This window comes from Myotis daubentonii, chromosome 16, assembly GCF_963259705.1.
Source record: "Myotis daubentonii chromosome 16, mMyoDau2.1, whole genome shotgun sequence".
NCBI lineage: Eukaryota > Metazoa > Chordata > Mammalia > Chiroptera > Vespertilionidae > Myotis > Myotis daubentonii.
In genome coordinates, this window is record NC_081855.1 from 22,074,381 (window position 1) to 22,098,469 (window position 24,089).

General features: G+C 58.0%; 2 protein-coding genes across 12 annotated transcripts in view; one reads left to right on the forward strand and one right to left on the reverse strand.

Annotated features, from left to right (window-relative positions):
- The first annotated feature begins 1,434 nt into the window (after nucleotides 1-1,434).
- MNT (MAX network transcriptional repressor) lies at nucleotides 1,435-18,198 on the forward strand. Of its 2 annotated transcripts, XM_059669150.1 has the most exons (7): nucleotides 1,435-1,984; nucleotides 4,065-4,255; nucleotides 7,692-8,250; nucleotides 8,781-8,822; nucleotides 8,944-9,055; nucleotides 14,268-14,460; nucleotides 14,628-18,198. In XM_059669150.1, exons 2-7 carry the CDS (start codon nucleotides 4,240-4,242, stop codon nucleotides 15,383-15,385), a joined length of 1,680 nt encoding a protein of 559 aa, XP_059525133.1. In that variant the 5' UTR covers nucleotides 1,435-1,984; nucleotides 4,065-4,239; the 3' UTR covers nucleotides 15,386-18,198. The 2 variants fall into 2 exon arrangements, with proteins under 2 accessions (XP_059525133.1, XP_059525132.1); XM_059669149.1 differs by lacking the exon at nucleotides 4,065-4,255 and having other exon boundaries at nucleotides 1,436-1,984.
- SGSM2 (small G protein signaling modulator 2) overlaps nucleotides 10,818-24,089 on the reverse strand; it is a 44,976-nt gene continuing 31,704 nt past the window's right edge. For 3 of the 10 annotated variants that reach the window (XM_059669142.1, XM_059669136.1, XM_059669140.1), the window contains 3 exons: nucleotides 23,217-23,313; nucleotides 22,064-22,231; nucleotides 10,819-14,270 (listed from right to left, as the gene is read on the reverse strand). In XM_059669142.1, coding sequence (XP_059525125.1) covers nucleotides 14,140-14,270; nucleotides 22,064-22,231; nucleotides 23,217-23,313 — 396 coding nt within the window. In that variant the 3' untranslated portion in view covers nucleotides 10,819-14,139. Of the gene's footprint in view, nucleotides 14,271-20,310; nucleotides 21,842-22,063; nucleotides 22,232-23,216; nucleotides 23,314-24,089 lie in introns of those variants that run through there. The other 7 variants (XM_059669145.1, XM_059669139.1, XM_059669137.1 and 4 more) reach the window with 3 other exon arrangements.

Genomic DNA, 24,089 nt, shown 5'->3' on the forward strand with positions numbered 1-24,089 from the left:
CAGGGTGCCCCAAATATGCCTTCAGCAGGCCTGTGCTTGTGACTACAAACTACCTGGGTTTCTGCAACTTCCTCCAAAGCTGAACAGCAGGGTTTCAGGTAAAGATCTTTGTGGTTCTAATCACATATTAAATGGTCAAACTCCTTCCCATGGGAGCAATTTTATATTCTTCCAGGACTTTTCTTCTAATTGGGGACCCTGCCCTAGAACTGCCTTCAAAGGAGTCATCTTGGGTCAGGAATAAATGCTCCTCCCTACGGAACAACTGGAATACTGAGTCCTTTCTAGTTTCTGGGCCTGTTTCCTTACCTGCAAGATGAGGATTTGGGCAAGCTGACCTCAAAGTTATAACTTTCTGAATGCATCCCCAAACACTAGCGCAGGAAACACCGGTAAGAAGGGTGCCCGCCAAGGTGGGGAGGTAAGGGGGTGGGGGGAAGGCCAGCCCTCTGGGCGACCCCGGTTGAGGCCGGGCCAAGAGGCCCCGCCCCCGAGCCCCGCCCGCGGTCTCTGCCCAGCCGCCAGGAGGGCCGGGCTTCCGCCCTCCACGTTGTTGTTCCCGATTTGGGCCACGCCCCCTTGGTCCGGGCTGGTGATGCCTCGCCATAATCGCCCCGCCCGGGTCCCAGAGTAATGGGTGGCTTTTGGGGTGGCACAGTTTGAGCCTCCACCCACATCAGAGACCAGTGGACAGAGTTTAGGGGAAGGAAAGGGAGATACTTTGTTTTAAAGGAAGGCTAGTGAAAAGTCAAGGCTAAGCCTCAGGGCACAACTGCGGAATTTCACTCCAACGTTCCATCTCCCATTCACACAGTGGCCCCATCCGCACCCGCGAAAGTGACCCGGCTAAACACTGGCCCTTTAAACGGAAGGCCGGCGGTGCGGGGTGTCCATGTGGAGCTGCTCCATGCCGTGTTGTCCTGCCCGCCCATTGGCCCGTGGCCCGATGACGTCGCCTAATAGAATGCTAACGCACTGCGGGGGGAGGAATGGAGACAAAACGCGGAATCGGATCGTCACTCCGCTCCTTCCAAGTTCTCTGGCAGCCTCCGGCTGTCAGCTCCGCCCAGGGGCGGATCCCGGGGCAATTGCGACAGCCGGGTGGTTGCAGGAATTAGGTCACGTGTGGGTAGGGAGCGGAGACCCAAAGATCAGGCCGGTGTCTACCATCCTAATGTTTCCCTGACCTAAAATGTCCTTATTTGAGCTTCTTAAGTGATGAATTTTCCACCTTCCCTCCAGCAGGACAAATTTCGTTGTGAATGATCCAAACACACCCTTGTTCAACTTGTGGCATACAATCGGGGCGGGGCGAGGCTGGAAAGCGGAAATGAAGGGCGCGAACCCGGCGCGAGCTTCCACCCCCACCCAGGCCACGTGTGCTAGCGCCGTAAGTGGGTGGAGACAGCTGCTCCCGACCCCGCCCCTCCCTCCGTGAGGCGCCGCGGCCCTGCGGGTGGGGGCTCCGGTCCGGGCTTTGGCTGCGGCCCCGGTGTAGTAGCGGGGGCGGCGGCCGGGGGTAGCGCGGCTCCTTCCCTTGTTGTGTGTGTCGGTGCCTCCTCGCCATCTTGTTGCAAAGCCTTTTCTTGTCGGCGGGACTCCCGGGGGCCGCGGGGCGGGAGGCAATAGAAGGAAGGAAGAGAGGGAGGGGAAGGAAGAAGGCAGTGCCGCCTCTTTTTTTCTTTGCATCAAATTATTTTAAATTTGCAAATTATATTTTGCAAATATTTTGGGAGACATTGATTTTCCTGCCCGTGCTCCCCCGTTCTTGCCTGAGGAGTGCGCTGCGCCGCCCAGCCCTGTCGCCCCCCGGAGGTGATCCCTCCCTCCTGCCTGCCCGCCAGCCTGTCCTGTGCCTGGCTCGCGGGCCGCAGTCTCGGCCCCGGCGCGCCCCCGGCAGCTCTCAGCGCGATGAGCATAGAGACGCTACTGGAGGCGGCCCGCTTCCTGGAATGGCAAGCGCAGCAACAACAGAGAGCACGTGGTGAGCGGCGGGGCTGGGCCCCTGGGGCACCCGGGAAGGGGAGGCGAGCGACCCGGGCCCCCGAACCCACGCCGAAACCACGGACAAGAAGACCCTCTCCCGGGCGGCCCGCGAAGCCAGCAGTGCAAGGCTCGGCGCAAGAGCCGCCGCCCGGGGAGGGAGGAGTGTTGTGGGCAGGGAAATTAATTAATGACTTCATTAGCATGCAGCGAGGGACCCGGCTCCTGTGAGCGCCACCCCAGCTGCCTGCCACCCCTTGTGCACCTTTTGTAGGGCTCCTTTCGCGTGGGTCAGTGGCACCCTCGGTAGCTTTGAGTATGTGAGAGCCGGGGGTGGGGTGAGCAGTGGTGTTGCGTGGGGGTGGCAGACCTGTGTGTGCGTGCGTGTGTGCACGGGGGATGTGTGATGGGAGCCTGGAGGAGAGCAGATGAACGGACGTGTACATGGGCGAGTGTACAGTGCACACGAGTGGGCGTGTGTGTAACGGAGTGTGGGGTAGAAATTACTCTACGCGGAGCAACTCCCCAGCTCCCCTGGCCCTACGGGGCGGGTGTGGGGGGCACTCCTGGCAGATCTACGCGCCACTGGGGCGGAGGCGGCCTTTGCAGAATGAAATGACATCGCGTGTCTTATGATCCTGGCCAGCCCCGCCTGACCCCGCCTCCCGGAGCTTGGGCTGGGTCTAGCGTCAGGGGTTTGGGTGAAAGCCGGCTGATTGGGTGTTGGAAAAACGGCCCGCAGGTCGCTGGGGGCAGCCCCCGGGCCCCCCTTTCTGCGCCCCACTTTAGCCGGTGTGGAATGTGGCGTGTCTGCGCGTTCCATAGCCGCTTTCGGCTGGAATGCTGCGTGTGTCTGCGTACCAAGCCCGTTGGTTACACCGGCTGGTGACGTGGACGGACCCCGCCCCCGACCACGTGCACCGGGGACACTCCCGCTAGGGACGGCGCGGCCGGCCCCTCCTCGCTGCCTCGCGCTCGACCGGAGGCGGGGTCTGGGCGGGGCTGGCCGGAGGCCTGGCGCCCGGTTGGGCCCTGGCGCTGGGCGCTGATCTCTCTCGGGGAGAGCCTTTTGCCTGCGAAGGAGGAGCCGGGCTTACCTGTCGGTTCTCGCCCCAACCTCCTGTTTTTGAGACGAGGGAAACCCTTAGAATTGCAGAGCAACGGGATATTTAGAGCTCACACGTTCCCACTGACCCCGAAACGTTCTCACCGGGATCTCCTGGCACCATCCCCGGTCACATTGTGGAATGAGCCGGGCGAAGAAGGGGCAAACTTTGGCGCTTCCTGGCCAGGGGAGAGAGACGAAGATTTCAGATGCCCCCCATCCCCACTCGCCCTTGCTGACGGCCCCTAGCTTCAGGGCGCTGCAGAAAAGGGGGCTGGGGAAAGACCTCCGTTTTCCGTGCCGCTCCTAGGGCCTCATCCTCAGCAGTCGGGGTGTGTGTGCAGCAGCGGGGGACTCCTGCCCTCCTTAAGCTTCCCCCTCCCAGCCCTTCAGGCGGGTTGGTGGTGGTGGAGATTTCGCTTCGCCCTCCTTTCCTTTCTCTCTGCCTATTGTTGCTTCAATGATGAGTCATGCAGGAGGTAGTAGTGTGTGTTGTGTGTGCGCGTGTGTGTGCGTGCGCGCGCGCCTGCTGCCGCGCCGCCAATGCTGCGGCCAGCGGGGGGAGTCGCAGCCACCCAGGGACCGGGAGCGGCGGGTCGGATGGCCTAGTTGGCTCCACCGGTCTCTCAAGGTCAAAAGTCACTCGAGATATGTGAGACTGAGATGCTTGGGTTTTTCAGAACGGATGGGCCAGGACATCAACCCAAACGCCCCTCCCCCTTTTCTTTGGGGTCCAGAGTAGGGTCAGGCGGTGGATCGTGTTGGTGGTGACCAAGAACTGCGTGCCTAGAAGCAGGGGGAGGAGCTTGCACAAGATTTGGAGAGACTGAGTCGCCTGCTGCCACCATCAATACAATGCAGTTCAAGAATACCTATTGTGTCCCCATTGTGTACCAGGCACTGTGCTAGAGGTGAACGGGATTGACCCTGACCTTGTCTCAGGGAAACACTCACTTCATCTTTACTTTACCTGCAGGCTAGTTGGTCATATGGGAAAAGGGAGAAGACCCCCACTATTGTCTGTCCACCCTTTCCAAAATAAGTAAATCCACAGCTGACCAGTAAGGACAGGGAGGATGTGTGCAACTCTGTGAAGGAACCTGGGAATGGTTCTCTCCTAAGAAGTTGCAGAGCCCTGCCCTCTCCCCCACATGGTGAGAGCTGGAGGTGAGTTGAAGCCTAGTTCAGCTGCCCAGTCACAGCTTGTTGGTGGGGCAGGTTCTTAGTGGATGGGTGGATGCCGGAAAGCCAAATCTACACCAAAACCTCATGTACAGATGGCTAGATCAGGCCACGGCAATTTACTCTCCAGTGTTCATTTTCTCCTTGATGGCCTGACCTCAGACTGGGAATGGGAAGAATGGGACAGGAGGGGGTGGTGCATGAACCTTCTGATCAACACTGCTATCCCAGGATATGTACATGATGAGCAGCTCTGAACAGGGAGCCTCTTATGCATGCCCCCATTTAACCTCAAGGGCCATTTTCTGACCTAGAGCAGCCAGACTGCTTACATGATGGACCTGAGGACGTGTGTGCCTGTGTGTGTGAGAGAGAGGAGCGGGAAGGGCAAGGCCATCGTGGTGGTTAGCAAGAGGGCTTGGCCATTTCCCAGCATTCATGGAGATGGCTGCACTGGGGGACCCTTTTCTACCTCGATTGGAGGAAGCTGGCCAAGTGTCCAAGGCTTCTGACCTAGCTGCACCCTGGGCCTGCCTTATGTGCCAAGCTCACTGTTAGCATGCAGGAGGGGAGAATGACCCCGCACATTTGGGGTCACCAGGTGTGGATGTCTCAAGCTCCAGCCCTGTGCCAGCTGAGCACCTGGGTCACAGTCACTGGGGATAGCTGAAGGGAGCATAATGCTGGTACACTCCATGGCCCTGGGGATCACCCCAGGGAGGTCATGCTAAATTCCCTGGGGTGGGGTGCGGTGGGGTACAGCCTCTGGAAAGAGCCCAGGGCAGTTACCAGAGTATGTGGGAGTGAGAAATCAGTGCACTCATGGGTGCAGCAGAGCATTATTTTAAAGAGCCTCAACCTATATGCTCCTAGGGAGGCCCCCAGGGACTGCCAGCTTGCTTCCCCTATACTGTCTTCCCCGCCACAGTGCACTGGGAGAGGGTAGCTGCTGGGCTGGGATTGAGTCAGAGGTGGTGGGGAGGAGGCAGGACGCTTTGGTGGGCTGGGTCTGGCCTGGGCTGTCCCCTGTTCTTTACCACCAGTTAAGGTTTTTCATGCTGATCCAGGTGTGATAGAGTTTGGCCTTTCACGTGGGTCCTTTCTGGCACCTGTGAGGCGAACCTGCCTGGCTTTTGAAGAGAAGGGTAGGTGAGGAGGTTGCCATCTCCTGGGTGAACTTTGGAGTTGCTTTTAAAAATGGGGAATATGAGGTTTGCCTTCAGTCTGAGGTCCCAGAGCACCTATCCTTGGGATTGGGGCCCTGTCTCCCCCTAAATATGGGAGAGTGTGATACTAACCCAAGGCCAATGAAAATCTGGGTCCTGGTTCAAAGGAATGGAGGTGGGGACTGTGTTGGGCTCTGAGTGCCAGGCTCTTGTCTTGAGTGTGGGGAGGGGAGAGGTGAAGATGGGTACAGAGAAGTGGACTAGGGATGTCCCAGGCTGGGCCTGAGAAGGGCTCCATAACTGGAACTCAGCAGGCTTCTTTCCCAGTGTGTTCCTGTGGGAAGCTGGAGCAGAGAGCTGGTTTTCTTTGGGGCTGTACCGTAAGTCAGTGCTGGCTGGAAAGGCCTGGGAGAGCAAGGCCTCCCCCAGTTGGAGTGGGCCTGCTCTGGCCCGGCAGCTCCCCTTCCTGAAGGGCAGGGGAGACAGACGCGGAAGAGGCCGGTGCTGACCTGTCCAGCTCCTGAGCTCTGGCTGCTGGGAAACCACTGACTGCTTCCCCTCTCAGAGCACATCCCCCTCTACTTCCTCCTTTGCCTCTTTGTGGCGGGGAGGGGCTCAGAGCAGGCTCTGGCTCACTCAAGTTGTTGATTGGCTAAAGGGCCCTGAGCGCTAAGGTTTTCTGGGGCCCCGGAGCCTGACAGACAAGTGGGGGTTGATGCCCTCCTGCTGAGGGAGGTGGTTTGCCAACCTCAGCCCTCAGCCCCACCCCTTGTGGGGTGGCCTGTTTGGGGCGTGTCCATGCTGTCAGCTGGGTTAGTCTGCATTGTGGTGAATCGGGGCAGGAGGGAGGGCAGGTTGACCAGCCTGCTCCCTGGCCTGGGGGCTGCAGCCGCTCCCCAGGGCCCTGGCCCAGCTCTGTAGCCAGGGGCCCCTAAATGGGGCAGGGTGGCGGTAGAGTGGGGCCTTTGGAGCAGGAGGGGCCGCTCCCCTTAACCCTGTTCCCAGCCAGCTGCTAAAGCCTTTCCTGCAAGGCTTTCTTTCAGCAGAGGTGCTGGACGATGGTGCAATGTTGCCTGAACTCGTTGCCTTGTTCAACCTCCATTAAAAAGGCCACGGCTTTCCTTTCTGCCTGCCTTGTACCTTTCTAGTTTATGCTGCTGGGGGAAGTGGGTGGCATTTGAGGGAAATGAGTTTCAGCAAGACGAAGGACAGAGAAGGACCAATTATGTTTTGTAGGGTCCCTGAGGGAACCAGAGGCTTTGGGACATAGCCTAAGAGTCCCGAGTCCTGAGCCTATTTCCTCATGTGTGAGCTGAAGGTGATGCCCTTGCCCTACCTGTGGTTGGGGGCTCTTGTGAGGACCCAAGTGTGTGTGTAGACACCGAGTGAGCATATGTTGGCACAGTAGGTGCCAGGCATCCACCCTGTGTCGAAGAGATCTGGCTGGGTCGACCCATTTTACCTGTGACTTGCTGTGGACCCTCAGCAAATCACTTTGCCTCTCTGAGCTAATTTATCTCAATCTGTGAAATGAAGGTACTCCTTGCCTTCTTTTATATATATACATTATTGCTTTCAGAGAGGGAGAGGGAGAGAGAGAAACATCTATGATGAGAATCACTGATGGGCTGCCTCCTGGACGACCCCCCTACTGGAGATCAAGCCCACAACCCGGGCATGTGCCCTCACTGGAATCGAACCCAGGACCCTTCAGTCTGCAGGCCGACGCTCTATCCACTAAGCCAAACCAGCCAGGGCGGTACTGCTTGCCTTCTGTTGGTAAATACTGTTGAAGGTCTTGCCCAGAAGCTATGATCTGTCATGGACTGGCCTCTGCCCATCTCATCTATCACCTTTGCTCCTGACCCTTGCTCATCAACTGCCTAACCCTTCAACCTTCAAGTGGCTAAGCCTCCAGCATCCTCTCTGACGCCTCCCACTCCGCCAAGGCCTGTCTGCTCTCCTGGCCGGGATTATCATCCCGTTACCTGTCCCTTCCGCCACCCTCCAGCCTTGGACTCCCCAAAGGCAGGGACTGGGTGTTTCATTTGCTCATTGCTGTGCCACCAGCACTGAGCCCAGAGCCTAGCTGGGTATGGACGGATATTTGTGGCATCTCAAGCTGAGCAGAGGTGTCACTGGGCCCTGACTGGCACAAGGTCAGGGGATGGGGTATGCTCTGCTGAAGGACAGGTGAAGCTGGAGCCCAGGGCTGTTGGTCCCGCTGAGACAATCCTTGTGTTCCCTCTGCGTAGAGGAGCAGGAGCGTCTTCGCCTGGAACGGGAACAGGAGCAGAAGGCCAGCAGCCTGGCCAGGCTGGCCCATGCCCTGCCTGTGGAGGAACCCCGCATCGAGGCACCACCCCTGCCTCTGTCGCCACCAGCACCCCCACCGGCACCCCCACCGGCACTTGCCACTCCCACCCCACTGACTGTCATTCCTATTCCAGTAGTGACCAACTCCCCTCAGCCCCTGCCCCCGCCCCCACCACTGCCCCCTGCCGCCCAGCCTCTGCCCCTGGCACCTCGCCAGCCCACCCTGGTTAACACCCCTGGACTCAGCATTAAGGATCCTGCTCCCCTGCCCACCAGGCCACAGATGCCCACCCCTGCCCCCCTACTGCCGGACTCCAAGCCCACCGGCAGCCCCAAGCCTCTGCAGCCCCTCCCCACACCCATCCTGACCATAGCGCCCCACCCGGGAGTCCAGCCACAGCTGGCCCCCCAGCAGCCACCCCCGCCCGCTCTTGGGACCCTGAAGTTGGCACCAACGGAAGAAGTCAAGTCCGGTGAACAGAAGAAGAGGCCTGGGGGGTAAGTGAGGTGTGGCCGAGGTGGGGCTGGCGGAATGGAGAGAACTGCCCGCCCCCATGGGCTGTGTGTGCCAGGGAAAGCACCCTCCCAAGCTAGCCCTTCAGAGCCATGCCCTCCCGACCTCGCCGACCAAAAAGCGCCCTCCTGAGTTTCACACAGCCTCGCTGTGCCGGCCCTCTGGCAGGGGAATGAGCATTGCCCTCTGCTCTCCGGTTCCGTCCGAGGCCGGAGCTGATGGTATTTGTAGCCTTTGGAAGGAGTGTCGCGTTATGGGTCCCCTGGGTGAGGGCTGGGGTCGGCTCCCTCCCTCTTTGAGTCGGAGGAGCCCTTGTGTCTCAGGCGGGATGGAGGGTTAAGGGGTTGTGAATTATGGGCACACATGCGCCCTCCACGGGGTGCACATCTCCCCCTGCTGCTTTGAGAGAGAGAGAGTCCGGAGGAAAAGCCCGTGGCGTTTGGCTTAGGGGTCGGGCAGGAAGGCCGCCTAATCGGGCCCTCCTCCCTGAGCCTCCGGTCTGTCTGGGTTGCAGGATCGGAACCAGAGAAGTCCACAACAAACTGGAGAAGAACAGGTGTGTGCACGGGCGATCGGGTTCTGCCCCTGGACTCCAGCTCCCCTCGCGCCCCCCACCCCCCCCCCGGCGCCCCCACGCCCCTCGCACGGGCTGACGGGCGCCCCCCTCCGCTCCGCAGGAGGGCCCATCTGAAGGAATGCTTTGAGACCCTGAAGCGCAACATCCCCAACGTGGACGACAAGAAGACCTCGAATCTGAGCGTGCTGCGGACGGCGCTGCGGTACATCCAGGTACAGCGCGCGGGAGCCTGCGGGGAGCGGCCGGCGGTGCCCCGCGCCGCGCCAGCTTCCTCCTCCCCCCGCGGCCTCCGCCCCTCGCGCAGCTCCGCCCGCCTCCACGCGGGCGCTGAGCACATGGCCGGTGACGTCAGCGGGGCTCCCCGCCCGGGAGGGGGCGGGAGGGCGCGCGCCTGCGCAGGGAGGGCGGCCCGCCGGACAGCCCCGCGGAGCCCCGCCAGCTGCCGGGCTTCGAGCCGGTGACTCACCCGCGCCCGCCCCGCTCCGCCGCCCGCCACTGGGGTGGGAAGGGCGTGGGGCGGCCCGCGCCTCCGCCCGCCCGCAGTGCCGGGGCGGAACCGGGTTCCCTCCGAGCCCGGTGGGTGGGTGGGGTCCCCTGGGCGTGGCTCCTTCCCCTCGGCGGCGCGCCGGTGAAGCCCCCGTTTTCACCCCAGAAGGATTAAGGTCAACAGTGCACGAAGGTGCACGACCCGTTCAACCTGGGGTTTGGGAAATGCGGTGACAGCCCCTGTGTCACCGAATCCTTAAAAATGACGCTTTCCTTTCGTCTGGATTGTTCAAAAGCCCTTTCCAGGCGGCCCTCCTGGCTGTGTCCCCTCCCTCCGGGCATTGGCCCTCAGTACGGGGGGTGGGGGAGCGCCCGTCAGATAAGACTGTTGCCATGACGGCCCGAGTTTCGGTTTCCTTGGAAACCGGCCGTAGGTTCGCGTGCCGGGAAGGAGGCTGTGGGGGTGGGGCGGGCCGCCACGCACGGCTGCGGCGGAGACGGAGTCGGAGTCGGAGTCGGCCGTGGGGGGAGTGGGAGGGCCTAGGGCTGCCTGCCCGCGCGGGGCGGGGGCGGAGGCGCCGCGGGTCTCCCTGTCGGCGGGCTCGGGAAGCCTGAGGGCTGGGCTGGAAGCCAGCGGGGGAGCACCCCCTCCCTCAGCCTCGGCCGCGGGGTCACAGCCCTGAGGTAACCGCTGCCTGACTCGCTGAAGGGCGGACGCACTGCCTCTCGACTGCTCCCAGCCGGCTGCCTCCCACCAGCGCGCGCCCTTCCGCCCGCCCTCCGGCAGAGGGGGCGGGGCTGGCGCGCTTCCCAGCGCCCGGGAAGGGCGGGGCCGGGCCCGCGGATTGGTCGGGCCGGGTGGGGGCGGAGCTCCTGGGCGCGCGGAGGTGGGGTGCGGGCCCCGGGTGACACAGCAAAGCCGGGTCCGCGTGGGTGCGCGCGTGCTCCTGGCGGGGCGGGGCGCGGCGCCTGGTCCCGATGGGCTCGGGAGGGGGAGGGAAGCGGCCGGGCCGTGGTTTTAGCACCGTACCCCGGAGGCTTGTTTCTGGGATGTTTTTGCAGAATTTGGGCTTGAATGTAAGCTACTGGTCTTTCAGCCATGTAGCGTGGGAGCACATTCCTGATCAAATGCTGTGTGTGTGTGTGTGTGTGAATACCAGCTTCTTCTCCTGTACTCTGGTGTCGCTAAATAGGAAAAAAGTGTCTCCGTCATGGGAATGTTAGGAGGATTGGCCTTCTATAAGTATTAATAGCAATTATTGAGAAATGGGAATGTTCCTCTTTATAGACACATACTTAGGGAAGGCAGTCTTGCTGGCATGACGTGTGGGTTTGAAAGTACATCGTAGAGATTCAGTGGAACCAGCAAAATCGGGATATTTGCTTGGGCTGAATGGGAAGCAAGTTGGGTGCAGGGTGTCCATAGAGATACTTGGCCCCTGGCTGACAGTGGAAGCAGAAACTTACAAGGCTGTCTAAACCCTCAACTTCACTCTTTTATTTATTCATTCAAGCACTACGGACAGTCCTGTGTCTGATTCTGAGGATAAAGCAGGGAGCAAAGAAAAAAGTATGGGTCTCTGTCCTCCTGGGTTGGGTCTTGTGTTAGATTATAAACAAATAAACCAGAGGACGGTGCCGGAGGGCGTAATAAGGACAGGACTGCAGGATTTGTTCTGGGTGGGGAGTTGTTGCTGAGGACAGAGCATTTGACTTGAGACCTGAGGGTCTCGGGCTGACCTAAGCAAAGCAGAGGTCAGAGAGCACAACAGGCCGAAGTTTCTCCAGCAAGAGGACTGCCATGCAGAGATGGGAGGCAGCCGGGCGCGCGATGGGAGCTGAAAGAGAAAACCGGGGAGGCCACGTAGGTAGGGCGTGTACACCGAGGGCTTCGGTGGTGTGTGAGGCAGGAAGCTGTGGGAAGATTAGTCCCCGGCCAGACCCGGAGTAGCTTGGAGGTGCTAAAGCATTTGAAAAATGACAGTTAAGTGGACAGAGACAGGAAGAGGAGGAGTAGGCAGGCACCAAACCACACATCCAGGTAGTCTTAGAAAGGAAATGGGTTGAAAATGAAGCAATGTGTGTCCAGCTGGTGTTGCTCAGTGGTTGAGCCTCAACCCGTGAACCAGGAGGTCACAGGTTTGGATTCCCGGTCGGAGCACATGCCTGGGTTGTGGGCTCGATCCCCAGTAGGGCGTGTGCAGGATGCTGATCTATTCTCTCTCATCATTGATGTTTCTATCTCTCTCTCCCTCTCTCTGAAGTCAATTTAAAAAATATTAAAATGAAGCAGACTAAAGTTATACCCTGGGGAAACTTTCAGGGGCTTCTAGGCCTGTGGGGAACTGGGCTGGGTGAGAAAAGGAGGGGTGGGCCCCTGATGTTCTCTCTCCCTGCGCCGGAAGTCTTCCTCTCCTGCTAGCACAGTGGTTCTCAACCTTCTGGCCCTTTAAATACAGTTCCTCATGTTGTGACCCAACCATAAAATTATTTTCGCTGCTACTTCATAACTGTCATGTTGCTACTGTTATGAATCGTCATGTAACTATCTGATATGCAGGATGGTCTTAGGCGACCCCCGTGAAAGGGTCGTTCAACCACCAAAGGGGTCGCGACCCACAGGTTGAGAACCGCTGTGCTAGCAGGCAGAGTCCAGGATGGCCACTTGCAGCCCGCAGCAGCCAGGTTGGAGTGAGGGTTGACTCACCACAGGCCCTGTCATTTATGCGGCCTCAACTGATGTCATGTCTAGCAGTCGCCTCTTTGGGGGAGAAGCCAGACAGGTGGGTGTGGGTAAGAGGAGGGGGTCTTTCTGGCAGAAATATGGGGAGAAGCAGGTTCATCTCAAAGCCAAGAAGATAGAGGGGGCTGTGTGGCCTGGGACGGGCTACGGAAGTGTAAAGCTACCAGGTTTCGGGCTGCTACCAAGCATGGCTGTATCTGGGCTTTGTGTTGCAGGCACGAATGGTTTGAGGTATCTCACTGGTGCGGTAAGGAATTAGGGTCTGTAGGAGGGAGTGTGGGGAAGTTGGGCCTAGTTGGTGTGTAGAGTTGAAGACATTGCTGTGCCCAAGAGGGGCAGGTGAACAGTCAAGAGGGGCTGCCCTGAGGAAATGAAATCGAGAAACTCAAATCTAATGGTGACTGTGCTTCTCCTGAGATGAAGGCAGAGGCAGGATAGAGGTGGGAGCTCACACACTCCCAGCCTCAGATTCTTCCCCTGGGCCAAGTGAGACACTGTCCACAGCTCTGTCCTGCCACCGGGGGAGCCGGGGTATGCGCCAACTACAGAGAGTCCTTGCCTTCTCTCACAGGGTCAGACAGGACAGTGTGTCTGCGGTGGAAAACTAAACATGAGATATTTTGTGATGTGAGTCATTGTCTGATTAAGTGTACCCTGACAGTTTCATTAAATGCTCAGGTATGTGGTGTTTGTCAGGAGGATGTACTATTGAGGGCCGTGGAGGAGGTGGGGCCCAAGTGTGGTCTTGGAGCCCAAGCAGATAAGACTGAGAAGGGAGGAGCCACATGTGAGCATCAGGATGCATAAGGTTGGGAGAGGCAAACCAAGACCACGTGGTGCGTTTGGTGCATGAAGAGCCAGTGAGCTCTGCACTGGCCGTGACTGGCAAGCCTGGAAGCTAGAAGCTCAAGGGCAGTTCGGGTAAGAGACCCGGGAGGCAGCAGAGCAGGACTGTCTGTCATCCGGGTGACCCAGCAGTCACGACATGCGTGGGCCGAGGAGAAGCCAGCAACAGGGAGGCCTGTGAAACTGAGGTTGGTTTAATGGTTTCAGAGTCAGGAGGTCACGGAGGATGGCTGAGACTTGGAGTGGAAGGCAGCCAAGAAATAGGACATGAGCTGGCATTTTGGAGCTGCTATGAAGCCTCATGCAAAGGGAAACTGGAGACCCTTCTGATAGGGAGCAGTGCCACAGTCTGAGAGACGGGGCATCCAGCCCCTATGTGAGGGGTCAGCCTAAGGGGCAGATGGTCGCCTGTGGCCCTGGAGAACTTGAAGGAGAGTTGGCACCTTGCATAAGGGTGTTCTTAGCGAAGTGGGTGACATCAGCTTCTCGGGTGAGAGTGACCCGGAACCTGTGGGAAAGACAGAAGCCTCTCCAGGGGTGCTCAGTCAAGTCAGCGATGCTGTGCAGCACCCCGAGAGCCACTTCTCATTGGTCATTGCAGTCAGGTACAGGTGTTAGAGGAGGAGCACATTCCAGGGCTGAGGGTGGTTCAGCAGCCCGGGGAGTCTAGGGGCTGTGAGCAGTGTGCAAACAGGGGCTCAGGGAGTGACCTAGGAGGTCAGAGAGGAGGTGCAGAGCCAGCAGCCGCTGGGGGCCAGATAGAGGCAGAACAAGAAATGTGGGGGTTTACAAAGCCTAGTGGGTCATCCTCTAAGAACACTGAAGTAGACTAGTGAATGATGAGGTGGAGAAAAGGGCTGACCCATTTGGGGTTCTATGGGGAATGGGTTCCAAGGAGGGTAGCTTCCGGCATCAGTGGGTGACATAATGGTATGAATGGTGGTATGTATAGGCCTTGGGCAATACCTGAGAAATCTGTGACACCTTTTGTCATTTGCAGAATGGAGGGAGGTGCTGCCAGGAGGGTGGATGGGGCTAGAGGCAGCGAAGCCCTTCAGACCAGAGTTGATGTGGAGAAGGGGAAGTCGCTGACCTGGATCTGTGCTTTCTCTTAATGACACCTGCCGGAGAGCCCACAGTCCTGGGACACTGGGCCTCACTGGGCAGAGCGATGGCCCAGGAGGCAGGTGTGGTCTCCAGCAGCCCCCATCAGCCCCCTAGTCACTGCAGACCTGCCCCTGTGGACCAGGTGATCTGGAAGCAAGGGTGGCTGTGGGGGGATGTTTGCGGTACTGTGGGCCCAAGGTTGCTGCTCAGGGTGTCCTGCTTTTCCTTGCCCTGCTCTCCAGTCCCTGAAGAGGAAGGAGAAGGAATATGAGCATGAGATGGAGCGGCTGGCGCGGGAGAAGATCGCCACGCAGCAGCGGTTAGCAGAGCTCAAACATGAGCTGAGCCAGTGGATGGACGTGCTAGAGATTGACCGTGTGCTCCGACAGACAGGCCAGCCCGAGGACGACCAGGCTTCCACCTCTACTGCCTCTGGTGAGCCCCACCTCTCAAACGTCAGGCTTCCTGGCCAGGCGTTTGCCTGCTGGAAAAGATGCCCTCCCATCCCAGCCCCATGATGTCCCCAGGCCCCAGGGGCATCTGTTTCTCCAGCCTTGTGTTTCCAAGCCCTCTGACCTATCCTTGTCCTGGTGTCCCCACAGAGGGCGAGGACAACATAGATGAGGATATGGAGGAGGACCAGGCCGGCCTGGGCCTACCCAAGCAGAGCCAGCGCCCCCACCCGGAGCTGCCGAAGCCGCCGCCCAGCACCGCCCCTGTGCCTCTGCCCCCCCACCCGCACCCCCACCCCCAGCCTGTGGCCCTGTCTCCGGCCCATCTGCCTGGGCAGCAGCCGCCACCACAGCAGAAGACACCTCTGCCGGCTCCTCCTCCCCCACCAGCTGCCCCTGCCCAGACGCTGGTACCAGCTCCAGCCCATTTGATGGCTGCATCTGGGGGAGGCTCCACAGTCATCGCCCACACAGCCACCACCCACGCCTCAGTCATCCAGACTGTGAACCACGTTCTCCAGGGGCCAGGCGGCAAGCACATCGCCCACATTGCCCCCTCAGCCCCCAGCCCTGCTGTGCAGCTGGCACCTGCCACACCCCCTATTGGCCACATCACAGTGCACCCTGCCACCCTTAACCACGTGGCCCACCTTGGCTCCCAGCTTCCCCTGTACCCACAGCCTGTGGCAGTGAGCCAGCCCGTGGCGGTGAGCCACATTGCCCACACCCTCTCGCACCAGCAAGTGAATGGCACAGCTGGGCTGGGGCCCCCCACCACCGTCATGGCAAAGCCAGCCGTGGGGGCTCAGGTGGTGCACCACCCCCAGCTGGTGGGCCAGACAGTGCTCAACCCTGTGACCATGGTCACCATGCCCTCCTTCCCGGTCAGCACACTCAAGCTGGCTTGAGGATGAGGCCACTCAGAGGCCCCCAGTGGGGGCAAGAAGGGGAACCTGTCCCCACACTCTCCCACCAGCTCCACACATTCCAGTCCGGCCCAGGCCCACCCCACCCACACCCACCCCCAGGCCTCCTAGGGGAAGGGGGTGCAGAGACTCTGAGCCAGGGGAGGGAGCTGGGCACAGGGCAGGGGGTTAGTTCACTGCACTAGGACTTGGTAAAGTGATGAGAGACGCTCTGGTGGACGTGCTGCCGATTCAGCCTGGTGCTGTTCCTGCCTCCCCATCCTGTCCCCTGAAACAGTTTGATGTGGATGTCATGTTCTCTGCCTTCTCCCTCCCCTGCTGCCTTCCTGTGCTGCTGCTGCTATTGCTCTGTCTGGTCATGTGGCTGAGGAGCTGGGCCCTCCCTCCTGAGCCTCAGCCTCTCTTCCCAGGCCTATGGAGGGGAAGGAGGAGGAACTGAACTGAAGCAACTTGGCTCAGAAAGTTGGGGGCGCTCTGGGCCCCATTCTGAGTGCAGGTGAGAAGTCCTAGGAAGTGGCCGGTCTGGAGTCCTACGCAGACAGGTGGGCGCCCCAGCCTGGGGCGCGCCAACCCAGTTGCAGTCACTGTGATTGCTTACAGCAGAAACTAGTTAGGATTTTCTACCAACAGTAAACCAAACCCAAGCTGTTGCCAAGTTTCTGAGCCTTTCACCCCTTACTACTGGGCTCCTGACCTCAAGAGGGCAGGCTGAGGGTGGGGTGGGGAAGGAGGGGCTTGGCTGTCCCATCGTCCCCACCATCCCCGGCCTGGGTCTGGACTGAGAGCTGCTCTGGACCTCCGTTCCCATCCCTGGCCGTGGCTTTTGGCTTCCAGAAGGCTGTCACTCCCCCGGTTCACTGGCCTCTGCTTAGTGCTCTGCACTCCCTTGCGGATGGGTACCTGGGTGCCACCTGGGAGACATGGACCACCATCTGGTCTGGGTTCCAGGAGCCTGAAGCCACACTGTTGAGGCAGGGGTTCCTCTAGGCTCCCAGCCCTTTCTCCAGTGGGCGTTACTGAGTGAACCCTGGTGGCGGCTTCTGTGTGCCACTCTGCCTTCCTCTGAGGAAAGGCCCTTAGTTGGGCCAAGGGCAGGGCTGAGCTTGGGGTGGAGAGGAGTGAGGGGAGCTGGTGTGTAGGGGATGCTGTTTTCCCTGCCTCCGCCTTGGCAGACTAAGACTTTTTTAATTTTTTTAATATATTTTTTATTGATTTTGGAGAGGGAGGGAGAGACAGAAACATCGATGATGAGAGAGAATCATTGATTGGCTGCCTCCTGCATGCCCCCCACTGGGGATTGAGCCCCAACCCAGGCATGTGCCCTGACTGGGAATCGAACCATGACCTGGTTCATAGGTCGATGCTCAACCACTGAGCCACTCCGGCTGGGCGGGGTCTCTTTTTACGTAGGTATTTATTACACGTGGCCTTGTGTCAGACACACCATTACACACGCGGGCACACTCGGCTCCCCACCTGGACACAGGCCTCTCAGTGTGGAGAGAGGACGAGAGTGTCCCTAGGTGTGAAGTTTGCACTGACAGGTGGGGGCCCAGGATCCCCTGGAGTGGCCCCCGCAGAGGTCCTGAATGGATTTATATGCCTAAGAACTCCCTTGCAGTTCCTCCCTGGTCCTGGAGACCTCCCAGGGGACTTTCTCCTGTCTCTCCCGGGGGTGGGGAAAGGGGAGGCCTTTCAGATGCCTTAGAGGCCTCCAGGAGAGTCCCGTTCCGCCCCCAGCCCACGCAGCGCTCCCACCTCACAAGCTTGCTGCCTTCCTGCACCTGCAGCCGCTAGCACCACCCGGGTCCTCTGGAGCCAGTTCCACTCCCGATGTGATTACAATGGAAAGAACAGGGAGAAGGGCAGGCCTGGTGCCCAGGGAAGAGTCCAAACCATGGGTGAACCGCCTCTCCTCAGCTCCGTTCACCTCCCTACATCCTGAGGCTGGTCCAGTTAAAACTTGTGTCAGCCAGTCGCCCCTCGGGCCTGCACAGATACCTCATCCGCCCGCTGCCCGTGCCCCTCTCCGTCCCCAGCAGTGGGGGCTCTGAATCTAGTGCCGAATGACTATGTCCAGACTGGTGACGATGGGTGTTGCTGTTCTTGTTGTTTGTGAATGCTGTGACTCTGTGCCCGAGAGGGCAGCCGCCCAGCCCTTTGGGCATCTCCCTTCTGAGAGCTATCAGGACCACATCTGTCCTCACCCCGTGGGACCGCCTGCCCTGCCCCTCCCCTCCCTAGCCATTCCAGCCTGGGGGACGTGCGCACACACATCTTACCTCTCATGCGTGTTTTACTTTTTGATGTTCAGAGTGGCTCACTGGCTGGGAATCTTTACCTCGGGGAGACGGGGAGGTTGGTTCCTTGGGGGGCGGGGGGGCCAAAGAAGGGCAGGGAATGCCTGGAGGGAAACGGGGGCGGGGGTCACCAGAACCCCTGCTCTCTCCAGGAACAGCTGCTGCTCCCCCATCCCAGGATCCCACCCCCATCCCCCAAAGAGGTGGCCCTTGTTTACAGTGAGGACTCGGTCACTGTGTCTCTGTTTCCTGAAATATAACTCGTAGTGACCCCAGACTGTAGAGATTTTTATGTGTTTGGATACATCTGCTGTGTGGGAAAAAAAATTACAAAAAACCCTACTTTTGTACATATTGTATTTTTACTATTGAACTGTATTCTAGTGGCTGTTCATGCTCCAAGACTTTAGGTATTGAGACATGAATACTATCCATGTAATAAGCACTTGCCTGGAATAAAATATAAAATTGAAATAAACCTGCACTGAAACCTGAGATGGAGCTGCCAGCCCGCAGCATCTGGGTCCTTTTGTTGGAAAAGGAGGCAGAGACCTCCAGCAAGAAGCCGCAGGTCCCTTTCCCTGTTGGTGTGTGGGGGACGGTCCTCAAGCAGCTTCGGTGCTGGTCAGTTTTAGAAGAAGGTTAGAGACCTTCCCATTCTGATCCCAAACCATTTTACAAACACTATCTTGTTTTATCTCATAACAACAGTGAAGTAAAGCCAAGAACTAGCCCCATTCTGGCAGAAAAAGTAACAGGTTTGAGATGGCTAAGTGACGTTCGAGGCACAGCTAGCCTGGACCTTGTGTAGCTTCAGTCAGACCTGGGCTCGTGCCGGGTTCTCCCTGAGCAGTGCCACCCCGCCCTGGGCCTGCTGTACAACTGGGGGATCCTAAACTCATGAAAGTTCCAATGGAGAAGGAGGTGCGGAGGGGAAGCATTCATGGGGTAGAGGTTAGGACAGGTCAGCTGGGAGTCCATGTGGCTGTCCTTTCAGGGGAGGGAACAAGAGGAGGAAGAGGTCAAAACCATGTTCTAAGGTGGCCTGCGAACAGGTTTTGGAAAATCTTTGTCCCTGTGACTACATCTTCCCAGTTTAGGGGAAACCGGCCCTTTGGCAGGCTGTCTCAGGAAGAAGTGGGGAGGTGAGGGAGCAATTAGCTGGGCCTAACTACAGACCAGGCAGGCCGCTTCATCCTGCCTTGCTTAACTCCCTGACACCTGCCCCACTCCCAGCCCCAGCCTGCGGTACTGACTCAGTTTCTCTTTGGAGGGTGAGTACAGGGATGTAGGACGCGTGTGCGCGCGGGTGTGTGTGTGTGTGTGTGTGAGATGTCATCCTCAGGGAAGGTAGTGGTGGCCATTAATGTATTGGGGCTCCATTAGTTGAAAAAAGCCAGCCTCAAAAGGCCAGACAGTGCCCCACAATTCCTCCAGCCCTTTTCACTTGTGAGATGCTGGCTCCCTCTACTGGTAGCTCCAGGGAGAGATGGGTGCCTTCAATTAAGGCAGCGGTTCTCAACCCGTGGGTCGCGACCCCTTTGGCGGTCGAGCGATCCTTTCACAGGGGTCGTCTAAGACCATCCTGCATATCAGATATTTACATTACGATTCATAACAGCAACATTACAGTTATGAAGTAACAACGAAAATAATTTTATGGTTGGGTCACAACATGAGGAACTGTATTTAAAGGGCCAGAAGGTCGAGAACCACTGATAGGGAAGGCCAACCCTTAAACTTAATCATTTCCTGCGCGCCCTCTCAGTGTCAGACACCATGCCCAGCACTGGGACAGAGATGAAGACTGCCCCTGGTAATGATGACCCAGTATCATCTGAGAGCTATCACTATATCATAACGGTTGGCAGAAACTCCCCTCCCTGCACTGAAAGCACAGACTCCCAGCCCAGCTCAGCTGGAGCCTGCAAGAGAGGGGCCTATGGCCAGAGCAATGGGAAACAAAAATCCCAAGTAAGAATCCAGGAGCTTCCATTTAGCAGCTCTGCTCGCTCTGTGAAAGAGGAAGTCTTACTCACAGAGTTGGAGGGATGATGTTTGCTCTCCTCACACTCCCTGCTCCTCCTATCCACACATGCATTCCCTTCAGCTGACCCAACCTTCTAGTTCCAGAAGCCCATTCAGGGCGTCGTCAGGGGCCCTTTCCACACTCAGCAGGTTTGACTTCTCTTGAGGCGCCCCCTAAGTTTGAAGCAGACATCTCAGAGACAGTGCTCAGTGAGCGGGGTCTTTCCCCATTGGCTGGAGGGGCTGGGAGGCTCCAGCTTATCATTGTAGCTATTCAGGAGGTCAGGCTGCGAAGGCGTGGGACAAGGACCTACACTAATCCAGGGGATGCAGAGGCCATTGGTCAGTCTGAGATGGGACTGCTGGCTCTCAGGGTTCTCTTTGGTTCTACCTATTATCCCCACCCCAACCAGCCCATCGCCGAGGTCCCCCTCTTTTGGAAATTTGGTTCTCTCTTTTCGCCATCCTTGCCTCATGGGGTTGGCCTTCCTTACTGTTCTACTGTGGAGATGACAGAATTCCCGCACACAGTCACTCGCCGTCCAGCCCCAGCCCACAAGCAGCCTCCAGAGCCTCGGGCATTGCCAAATGCTGTGTTTATTGGTTTGTTACACTGAAGAGTATAGCTTCTGAGCCAAAAATCATACACACTCTGCTCCTCAAACCACTGAGTCACTAAGGCAGGCACACAATGGCCACCGTGCTTGGTGTAGGCTGAGGACTCACAGACAAGAGTGGGCAATGGGGCGGGCTGGCCCCCAAACAGGCCGTGCAGTGCCTGGGACAGGGGTGGGCTGGGGGGGGCGGGGCTGTGCTGGATGCAGAAAAGCTGCTGGGTCCTTTTGTTTCTCAAATGCAGGAAGTCTCCAGCCCTTAGTGGTTGCTGGGCAGGCCCCAGCCCCTGTGGCAGAGTAGCCTCCTGGGCCTGGGGCAAGGCCCAGCCTGCATGTGTTGGGGGCTGGGGGCGGGATGGCAGAACAAGCAGCATGGCACCTCCCCTCATGAGTGAGGCTCTCCCATGGGGGCTTCTGGGTCCTTAGGCCTCTGGACATCTGAGAAGCATGTGGAAGGCAGAGCTAACCTTGCTTTTCACCAGCAACAAACAAGAGAGACCCGGGCACCTCCTCCTTCCAGCCTTAGGACCCAGCGGATGCCTGGGATAGACGAGGGGCTGCCCCCAAGTTTTGGGGCACCTTTGAGAGGAGGCTGTGACAGGATCCCTCCCTAAGGAATCACCTGGGATACCTCTTGAGAGAAAGTGCTCCAACCACATTCCAGATCCTCCAGCTGGCAAAGTGTCGTGTATACAGTTTTCAGGGAGGCATCTAATGCATAAAGCAAGAGTGAGGTGGCAGGAGTGAGACTGTACAGATACACGTGGGTGCACGGTACGGGCTGGGGAGGGCATGGGGTCACCTCAGGTGGCCGAAGGCAGTGGCAGTGCTGCTGAGGTGGGCTGCTCTGCCCAGTCTCAGAGGAGGACCTGGAAGGTGGGCCAGGAAACACGCCCAAACTCGCAGCCATTCTGGCTGCCCCGACTGGGATTGCTGCACACACATGCACTGGGCCTACAAAGGGACTCTCAGAAGAAATACAACAGAGTCCCCTGGCCTCACACGACCCTCACCAGCGGGGCCCAGGCAACTATAGCCCTGGTTACTCGACAGGGCCCTAGGCTGACCCAGGAGAGGGCATGGGGCACTCAGGCTGAGGCTGCAGGGGCAGTGGGGCTATTTCCAGGTGTTTGAGAAGGGAGCAGAGTAGGTGTTCCCCAGGTCAGCTGCTCCCTGAGGCTGCCCCTTCCCCTCCTGGCCCTGACCTGAGGGTACCCTGGCCCCTGACTTGCCCTTCAAGGCCAGAACTGCCCGGAGTCCGATCCCAGGCTCACACTTTGTTAGGAACACAGCTGGGCAGGCGGGGTTGGCTGAGAGGGGGGCAGTCTCTGCTGTGCGCCCTGCACCTCTCCCCGCGGAGCCCAGGCCCAGGAGCCGAGGCCTCGGCTGGCTGCCGCCTCCTGGCCCTCACTTGTTCTCTATGAGCATCTGCACCTTGTGGACGAGGTCCCGGGCAATCCGCAGGATCTCCTGGGCATCGTGATGCTCAGCTCGCTCTGGAGGAAACATGGGTAACTGTGGGGATGCCGGAGCGAGGGCAGAGGCTGGGAGGGGCCCTCTGGCTGCCCACCCTACTCCATTTCCACCTGCTGGACTCCTGACATCTGTGTACGGGGCGGGGACCCGGTATTTCTGAGCCTCTCCAACCCTGCCCAGGCCAGGAGTGGAGGCCCCTATCCCCTTGTTGGGGACAGCCAGGTGGCTGGACAAGCTCCTACCATTGAAGAACTTGATGATGTCGGTGAAGTCCATGTTGTTGTCACGGATAATCTCACGGTAGGCCTCCACCAGGGCCAGGGCAATGAATAGGACAAAGTGCTCCGATGAGATGTGCTGGGCCGCCCAGATGACCTCCCACACCGCAAACACATCCTCATATAGCAGCTCTGGGGACAAAAAAGGACTAAGGCTGAGTCTGGCCACCCACGGCCTCCAACGGGGCCACATATGGAGACAGAGCTCCAAGGGCCGAAGTTCTGGGGTTCTCTCCATTACGCAGCCGGTCCAAGAGGGGGTGGGCTCCGTGCGTCAGGCCGAGACCCTGCCCTTCTCCTTGGTAATTCCTGCAGATGAGGCCCCTGTAGACTCTACTCCTCTCTTCAGCTAAAGCAGCTCTGCTTTTAGAAACCTTGGTGCACAGAGGGGATTTGGTTGGGAAACAGTGCCAAAAGCCGTTGCCTGAGGGTGACTTTCCACCCTGTCTTCACTTTGGAGTCACCTAAGAGCTTTTAAAATCTCGATGCCCAGGCAGCCAGCCACACTAGTAGTCTGAGGCCCGGGAGAGCCTAGGGCCATGGTCGGCAAACTGCGGCTCGAGAGCCACATGCGGCTCTTTGGCCCCTTGAGTGTGGCTCTTCCTAAGCCTTAGGAGTACCTAATTAAGTTAATGACAATGTACCTACCTATATAGTTTAAGTTTAAAAAATTTGGCTCTCAAAAGAAATTTCAATCGTTGTACTGTTGATATTTGGCTGTCGACTAATGAGTTTGCCAACCCACTGGCCTAGAGCATTGGTGTTTCTAAAAAGTTCCCCAGGTTGCCCTAGCTGGCTTGGCTCAGTGGATAGAGCGTCAGCCTGCGGACTGAGGGGTCCCAGGTTTGATTCCAGCCAAGGGCACATGCCTGGGTTATGGGCTCAACCCCCATGGGGCATGCAGGAGGCAGCCGATCAATGATTTTCTCATCATTGATTTTTCTATCTCTCTTTCCTTCCCCCTTCCTCTCTGAAATCAATAAATATATTAAAAAATAAAAATAAAAAGTTCCCCAAGTGGTTCCAAAGTTCAGTTAGGGTCCAGAACCAATGACTTTGGGGCAAAAGGGTCACCCAGACCCCTGACCCTAGGCCTGCCATCCAACCCTCCTCTTACCTCTCTTAAAATCCAGCAGGAACCAGCGGTAACAGAAGTAGAAATGGGTGTAGTCTCCATTCTGATGCATCAGCTCAAACAGCTCTGAGTCCAGGATCTTGTGTGAGTGAGAAAAGAGAGAAGGACTGAGCCTATGTGCCTCTTCCCTGCTGGCCCCACCCTCCACCAGGCCCCTTCTGCTGTGGCGCCTGGCAGCTGTGCTCGAGCCCTCTCTCATCTCTTAGGGTGCACTCTGCAGCCCCACCATCTCTCTGGGTTTGTAGTCTTTTTGGACTTATACCATTTTTCTTTCTTTCTTTCTTTCTTTTTTATCCTTACCCAAGGATACGTTTATTGATTTTTTAGAGAGAGAGAGAGAGAGAGAGAGAGAGAGAGAGAGAGAGAGAGAGAGAGAAACATCAATGTGAGAGATGGTAAATTGATTGGTTACCTCCTGTATGCACACCGACCAGGGATTGAACCCTCAATCTAGGCATGTGTCCTGACTGGGATTCCAATCCGCAACCTTTTGGTGTACAATGCTCCAACCAACTGAGCCACCTGGCCAGGGCTCTGGGTGTTTGACTTCATCAACCATACTATTCACCAGAACTTTCATGAGCACAAGCATTCACATATTGACATTCCTCTCCATTTTTAACAGTGAAAACAATGTGTTTTCAGAAACAAACTCATAGATACGGAGAACAAACTGATGGTTGCCAGATGGAGGGGTTTGGGGCTGGGTGGAAAAGGTGAAGGGATTAAGAGGTACAAATTGGTAGTAACCAAACAGTCACGAGGATGTAAACTACAGCACAGGGAATATGGTCGGTAGCACTGTAATAACCACGTATGGTGCCAGGTGGGTGCCAGCCTTATGCGGGCATCACC

Excerpts from the sequence above, each read along its gene's own strand:
- MNT (XM_059669149.1), top strand. The coding sequence starts at position 1,912 with ATGAGCATAGAGACGCTACTGGAGGCGGCCCGCTTCCTGGAATGGCAA. Across the intron at positions 1,985-7,691 it reads GCAACAACAGAGAGCACGTG|AGGAGCAGGAGCGTCTTCGC; the intron begins GTGAGCGGCGGG and ends CCCTCTGCGTAG. Across the intron at positions 14,461-14,627 it reads TTCCACCTCTACTGCCTCTG|AGGGCGAGGACAACATAGAT; the intron begins GTGAGCCCCACC and ends GTGTCCCCACAG.